This window comes from Volvox carteri (assembly GCF_000143455.1).
Source record: "Volvox carteri f. nagariensis unplaced genomic scaffold VOLCAscaffold_49, whole genome shotgun sequence".
NCBI classification, from domain to species: Eukaryota; Viridiplantae; Chlorophyta; class Chlorophyceae; order Chlamydomonadales; family Volvocaceae; genus Volvox; species Volvox carteri.
In genome coordinates, this window is record NW_003307592.1 from 517,824 (window position 1) to 525,336 (window position 7,513).

Below are 7,513 nucleotides of genomic sequence, written 5' to 3' on the forward strand. Positions count from 1 at the left end.
AGTGCAGGATTGGTCTATGTAACTATTATTACGCAGCAAAGGCTCTGATCACAGTTGCATACACAGTGATGCTATGAATGCAGTGCGGTGAAAGAACTGAGCCATATCATTACTTTTTGCACGTGATGTTTTAGTTACATATGCCAACGTCAGAGGCCACCAAGTCCTTCCTGCAATATGAAAAATTATGTGCACTAGGCAGGATTTGAAGGTCTCCTAATTCGCTCGTCGGTATGTCAGATACACTAAAAAAACCTAAGTACCAAGTTCCCGGTGACCTGAAGTCCCATCGACGCGCGAAAGCAGCGCCCGACAGGCAAGACACCTAGGAGCGCCGCGTTTTGACAATACCTTCATGCATCCTTTCAGAGGGTACACTCGACCCAAGACACTTTTTTGCCCAACACAGATGAACACTGGGTTCCGCTCCTTACAACGACTCTGTGGCAGCCCCGCCTAGCGTCCGTGCGCTCCACGAGCATGTGGATGTCATAGGCCGTGGCAAGAACAGTCCGTTTTGCATGCTACTTCCAGTGTCCTAGTGCCCTGAGACGTGTATCGATCAGATTTCCGCAAGATTTCTGCATGGGTGTCCTCGCCAGTTATCTCGTGCGCTGCCCCTCACGTCGCCTCCTTAGGTCCCCCCTTCATGCATCACTGCCTGCAATTCCCTGCGACCTCACCCAGAAGCCTACTGCCTCTTGGTGGCCCAACACGAAAAGAAGATAAACCGCACCTGCGCCCGACAGCACCTGCTACTCTAAGTCCTGCTACATACTAATATCCCCCTATCCATGTCATTACACAGTCGCCTGCGTCGCCTATAGCTCATTCGCCCTGCGTCGTGACCTTCTCCGACACATCCTTTGCCAATTCCTCAGCCTCCTTTTCGGCGGCGGCGGTGTCGTCATCGGCCTTCGGAAGCGCGGCGACGTCGCCGAGAATGCGGCCGTTGATCTCCATACTCTCCTCAAACTTCTTCTTGAACTCCTGGGCCTCTGCGGACCAAAGTAGTAAAGGGGTTGGATGATTTGCATGGTTAGATGGTTCGTGTGTACTTGCGCATTAAGGATTGGACACCTGAAAACGAATACAGGTAAGCAATTTCCGCTGTGCATGCCCACGCTTCTGTTCGGGATGTTGTCACGCGGTACAACGACGTTGGGCATGAGCGTGCATAAATACACTCTTACGCACTCGACTGCATCTGCACCCGTAATCCGACGCTTAACCGCCCAATTGATACTGGGATCGGCCGGCATGGAATCACAGGTCCCAGAAGCGCTTTTCCTACGACCCCTCTTCACAGCAATGACTCACTCTCGACCGATCCAAACCGCACGGCAAATAGCTCAATCTTCTGCGTTTCGTCCGCGAAGTCGACGGCGCTCCAAACCCAGGCCTTGTCACTTCCACTGTGCTCTTGAAGTTTGGTTCCGGGCATCACTGAAGGGGACCAGGGGGAAGTAGAGAATTTGCTCCACGGACAAGCGAACTATCATAAAAGAGCTCCTTGGGACTTTTGCCGCGGACGCGGTGGGTCTCGATCGGAAGTCGAAAAACATACGCGCAGTCAGTGGAAAGCCGTGTGTGGATAGACAAGACAACAAGCGAACCGGATGGGTTGTTGGGTATGGCCACGACGAGGTTAGGTGATCCTAATTTGCCCAGCACCAGCCGTTTACTTTGGAGGAATGCAAGGATAAATGGAGGGTCAGGAAGCATTGCGGTTATACTCAGGGTGCCCAAAGCCCAAAACCCTTCCGGTGTTCCGACTGAGATGCGCCGCCAACCAACGTAAAGTTCCGCACCTATATGATTTGCACGAATCTTCAGGGTCTTCTCCTGTCGCATCAGGAGGCGAACCTTCTTATTCTCCTTGTGCTGTAGGAGCTTAATCAGCCCAAGGCCGCGCTCCTTCCACTCCTGATGGTCGTTGTCGAAGCGATACAATTTGCATTTGCTGCGCAGCGAGAATAAAAACGTGTCAATACACCTACTACAATTCGATATCGCATGTCACACGCGCGCTCGCTGACGCTTAACGAAACTGGCGCGGAAGAAGACCCCTAACTCACAGCTCAACAAGGGCATCCTCGTCCTCCTCGCCAGACTTTGTCTCAACCTCTTCAAGCTGAACTACAGGCTTAAACTCTGCCTGGCACTCCTCTTCCGCAGCACCGCCGCCCTCATCGCCGTCCTCTGCACCGTCCTCGCCCTCTACGGGCTTCGCTGGTGCACCGAAGGCGGCCGTGGGTGCGCCGAAGCTGAAAGCCCCAGAGCCCGAGCCTCCAAAAGCGGCTCCAGAGCTACCCAATGCCGCGAATGGGTTGGCGGGTTGCTGCACACACACACACAGCACACCAAGATCTCAGCGCGCCCTCAGTTCTAGAGGTTCAGTTTGTCCAATGCCATGCCAAACAATCATCCAATGCTAAACATTCCATTTAAGAGACACTGTCTCTACCTGAGGGGCCTCGTCTGACATTGCCTCGTCGTCAGAGCCTAAAGTTGGTATGACTCGAACAAATAAAAGATAGCCCGCAGAAATTTAGGAATGGGGCTTAGATAGCCCTAATCTTAGCACTTTGTTGACTTTGAGGGATGAATTTTCACTGGCGTACGGCAAACAGTGCCCAGTATGGATGGACATCGGGGCCGATGTTGCTGAATGAATGCACTTGGCGTCTAAATTTGTCATACTTTCTCTTGAACGACACGCTCTTCTATGAAAACGAACCGCCCGTGTTAGTCGCTCATACACGCTGGGGCCTTTTCCCCGTATTGCTATGGCGTGATAAGATGACGAGTCTCTATGGGTAGAGATTGAAAGGACGGGAGTTCCTGATGTTTTTCGTGCTCCGGTGCTTCGGTGATAAACGTGACCCCAGGTCCGGGCAAACCTACTCAAAGCAGAACCGTGCGACAACTGCATCATCTCAGAAACATGGCATCGCAGCTGTGCAGGGCGCTTGCCCTATCACAGCTGGGCGGAGCGAGTCTGCGCCATCACTGGAAGTCGCAGTCAAAGCGTCTCAACCAGAGGCTGCTGAGCCCGACCAGAATGGCCACGCTGGGAGCGGCGGCGTGGTGCAGGTTATGGGTGACGACGAGGGCGATCGGCAAGCCGTCGACGGCTCATTTCCCCGCCGTATAAGCCTTGGCAGCCCGCTGCTGTTGTTCAATTCACATTCCGTTGCAACGCACCAGAGCTTGACACTCAAGCTACAGGGTGCCGCACGGCCTGGGTCCTCCGCCCCAGCAGTTGACAACTGGGTCGCCCTCGGCTCCATTGCCGATGGCCATGCGACGGAGGACTCTGCTGAACGGACGACGGCAGGCAGCAGTCTTCTGCAGCAGCGACATCGGGTTAGCCGTAACGATGCGCCGGCCGCCCAAGCAGCTTCTGCCAGTGCCAGCGGCAGGCCCGCCGCTGCGCCTACGTCCCAGCCCGACTCACAAGCCCAAACCCAGCAGGCTGACCCACAGCTCCCTTCTCCGTCCACGCTGCCTGCCAGTTCACAACCCACGGCCTCTTCCAGGACCGGGCAGCAGCCTCACATTCAGGCCCGGGATGCAAGAACACCGACCGCCGTGGGGGTCCCGCTGGAAAACCCTCCCACAAGTCCCTCCCGCTGGAGCCGCGGTAGCAGCAGTAATCAACCAGTGTCCCTTGTGCCAGGAACCGCTCGCCAGAAGGCTGGCGGGGCACCCGGGGCATGCAGCCCGGCAACATGCCACTCCATGCCACTCCCCATTCCGCGGCCACTCCCATTAGAAGAGGTACGATTGAGGATTTCGCTGCTGGCGTAGTGGCGGGTGGAATTTGGTGCGTGGTCACACAGTTTGGCAGGTCATAGTAACAGCGGCATGGACGTGCTGATTGCATTTTAAGGGGGTAATTGCTTTGCTGAAGGGTTACGGAGCCATGAGCGAAGGGGCACTTTGTCCTGGTTGGGGGGCCTCTGGGGCTTCTCACATATCGGCGCATGCACCACCGTATCCCTGCCCGGCCCTTGGTCGATGATCCTCGCGGGCTCGGACTTTCCCACCGCATGACCACGGCCGCGTCCCGCCGGTGGTCCTCACCGCATTTGCATCCGCTTCTGGGTCTCGCCAGGGCCCGCTTGTCTTTGTTTTGTCGCCCTTGCAGCTTGCGGCCTTGGTGTCCAATCTAGCCCGTGTTCGGGGCCACTGGCTGGAGGCGCTGCACACGGTGGTCACTCTGGCGGCTGAGCTATTGGGAGCGGACAGCCTCAGGTTGGTCCTATGCAGACCTGGGTTATTGGTGAAGGGCTGATGGTGCTGATTTGGGTTTTGGAACCGCCATTTCGTGATTTGGGTTTCGAAGCTGGGTGAGTTCCGGCAACTAGGGATGTTTTTTCTTTTGTGTTACCTCTTGGCCCGTGTGCCGAAGCCACATGGGGGTTTCCCGAGTGGTTTCCAAGCCAGGTACCCAAAAGCCTGGTTCGGTGGTGGACAGTCTGTGAAGAAAAGGAGTTTGCGTGGTGTTATCTAGCTTTGGTGAGTTGTACGCGCTCAGGTACTTAGACTTAGGTCTAAGTAATGTACCGCATGGGGCCGTGCCACTCGTCCGCGCAGGACGCGGTTCACCTTGCTATGGCATCCACCCAGCTACAAGAAAGCGGAAATCCCTGCTAAACCTCCTCCCATTCAGCAAATCAGCATTTTGCGCAACCCTGTCTCTTCGGCTCTGCCGGCACTGTGACAGCAACCCTAATTATGTGCTTGTCATTGGCTCCTGCCACGGCCGTACAGTGTGCACCTTCTGTCCGACTCGGGCGCGACGCACGCGGCGCTGGCGTGCCATGGGGATGCCGGCGGAGCTATCCGTCTGGGCATGCCGCTGCCAGCTATGGCGGTGCCTGGCGCCAATCCGACCGCTTTACAGCGGCTGTACCAGACCGGGGTGAGCAAGGCTACCCCCCCGGCACACACAAGAAAACACAACGAAAGGATTCGGTCGTCGGCGATAGTTTCTTTGTTTGTGGCATGTGATTCCGCCACTTGTCATGCCGCCACTGCGGCTCGTACGCGCGGCCTCATGAGATGCCTTGAACAGGCGTAGGGGCCTCGGTAGATCTTGGTTCTTTGGTTTGGGGTTTCTTCTTTCCCTGTTGCACAGATACGACCTCTCGGGGTCGAGTTGGCTCCTGTCGCCATCGTCACCTGAACAGTAAATGGCGTAGCACACGTTTCAGAGCAAGCGCTGTCAAATCTTTAGCTGGCTTCGCCTAAGCTGCATGCACGTGGGCTTTGAGGCGTAGTCATGTAAAGAGGGGCCGTTAGCGGGTGCGTGGAGTTATTCACCCCCCAGGGTAGTGAACACGATAGCATTTGTGTATTAGTGTCGCTTCATGCACTTTTCCTGTCTGCACGCAGGAGCCTCAGCGCGGCAGCGTCTGGGGTGGAATGGCCGCCTTGCAGAATGCGCCGCAGCTGTCGACGGCGCACTCGGCACCTGTGCCAGCGTATGCGTCGCCTGCTGCGAGCCCCGATCTCGTTCAACAGCATAGCTGTAAGGCCCCAATGCTGTCTCACGGCGCAGGGAGGGGGTTTAACCCGCACCGACACGACTCATGCGGCCACCTCACCGACCGCAACTTCCAGCAGGAGCAATACCAGCAAAGCCTTCAACGCCAGCATCAGCATCTGCACCGGCAGCACAGTCAGCATCACTGCCAGCACCCGCACCAGATGCAACAACAGCAACAACACCCACCAGCGGCAGGGGCTTTGCCCCCCGATTGGCATTCCATGCGTGTGCAAGGCGGCATGACGGATTTTGTGGCAGTGCCTCTGCTGCGTGGCGACTCAATCATTGGCGCCCTGCAGGTGGACTGGACTGAGCGGGGTTGCTGCAGGGCTACTGTGCATGGCTACCTTGCATGGCTACCCTAGGAACCATCCCTACTTTGTGACTGCGTTTTTAATTTGACCTAATGGGCCTTAAGGCTCCAATGTGTCAGCCCCCGTAATCTCTGGTATCTGCTTCAATCGCCAGTGGTTCGTCTTACCCCCCAATACGTCACCTAAGGCATCAAATTTAGCACCTTGGCTCAAAGAGCCGAAGGCCCACATACAACCCTAGCACGTTGCCGTAAGTCGACCTGTTACGAACGGAGCGGACCGGAGAATTGGAGGGGAGCTCTCCAGGCTTCTTGGGTCGCGCATCACGTCTGGCAGTAGTTGCTGCTTGTCATCTATCCTTGCCTAACCTCACAGCTACCCAAATGTCCAGCCCCGCCTACCTGCACGGTTCTCGTCGACAGTTGTCTATTTAACTTTGTTGCATATAATCCCTCCCCTGCCATCAACATCAGTCTTTTTTCCTCCTTGATGGCCAGGTGGTGGACAACTGCACGCCGCCTGAGGACATCACTGGCGCGGTGCCCACGTCACGGCGCTGCCGGGGCGTGGCGGAGCTGTCTGTGGTGGCGTCTTTCATTGGCACGCTGCTGATCGTGAGTGGCGCCGGCCGGGGATGGGGACTCGGTTATGGACCTCAGGGGTGGTCTAAAGGGAAGACGCTCGGACCCAGGACGGGCGCGATGAGGACTGGGGAATTGCGGTATCGCGGTTACCCAGGCCAACACTACTTCTTGTTGCAAGTCGGGGCCGAGCCTTTGTTTCATGCCTACCATTTCACAGCAATGACCTCCTTACTCTCGACATCCCAAATGGCAGCTGGGGTTCCCCGACTGTGACAAGGATTGCCCTGCCCGCAGGATCGCGAGGTGCTATGCCTTATGGGCGCCGTGGAGGCCATTATGTCGGCTCAGGACGTGGACGGGCTGGTACGGGCCCTGGCACGCCACGTGGGTCTATTCTGCTGCATGCGCAAGCACATAACACCCGGTAAGGTCTGGCGGGTGTGTGAGAGGTGGGAGCGTGGATGAGCAGGGGATAGGGGCTGCCCCACTTATAATTGCCCGGTGGGCTTGGGCTTGGGGGGGTTGGGGCTATTCTTTCATCTTTGGCGTTTGATGCCTTACGCCTCGTGGTCGCTGTGTTGTTGTTGCTGCTTGTTTTCGTAGGTGTGCGTGTGGCGCTTATACGCGGCGACGCCGCCGCCCTGGCGCTCTTTCTTGACGAGGGCGCCACAGCGGCGGCGGCTGCCGCCGCGGCCGGCAACCTGGCCATCGGTGCTGCCGCCGGTTCTACAACGCCGGTGGGTGTTCTGTCCACGGCCATATCCCGTCACTCCACCGCCTACAACCTCCTGCACGCTGCCTCCATCACCGGAGGTGGTGGCGGACCGCCCAGCGGTGCCTGCACGCCAGATCCGCGCCACCTTCGCTCGCCGGGGCCCTCCACCTCCGGCATGGCGGCGGGCTTGGGGCTGCCAGCGATGGGTCGAAGCTCGCAACTCCCTCCTGGCGGCGTGGTCGGAGGCGGCAGCGCTTCTGCCCGCTGCGTGATACCCGTGTATTCGCCGTCTGCTGGGACTCGTGACCCGTCATCCATCCTTGACACGGAGCATTTGTTACCC

The 7,513-nt window shown here is 57.4% G+C and overlaps 1 protein-coding gene across 1 annotated transcript; it reads right to left on the reverse strand.

Moving 5' to 3' along the window:
* Positions 1–119: 119 nt before the first annotated feature.
* Positions 120–2,545, reverse strand: VOLCADRAFT_76590 (uncharacterized protein). Its single transcript, XM_002955194.1, has 5 exons — positions 2,468–2,545; positions 2,079–2,341; positions 1,812–1,963; positions 1,321–1,446; positions 120–998 (listed from the first exon to the last, which is right to left on the reverse strand). The coding sequence occupies exons 1-5, from the start codon at positions 2,486–2,488 to the stop codon at positions 829–831; spliced, it is 732 nt and encodes a 243-aa protein (XP_002955240.1). The 5' UTR covers positions 2,489–2,545; the 3' UTR covers positions 120–828.
* Between the last annotated feature and the right edge of the window lie 4,968 nt (positions 2,546–7,513).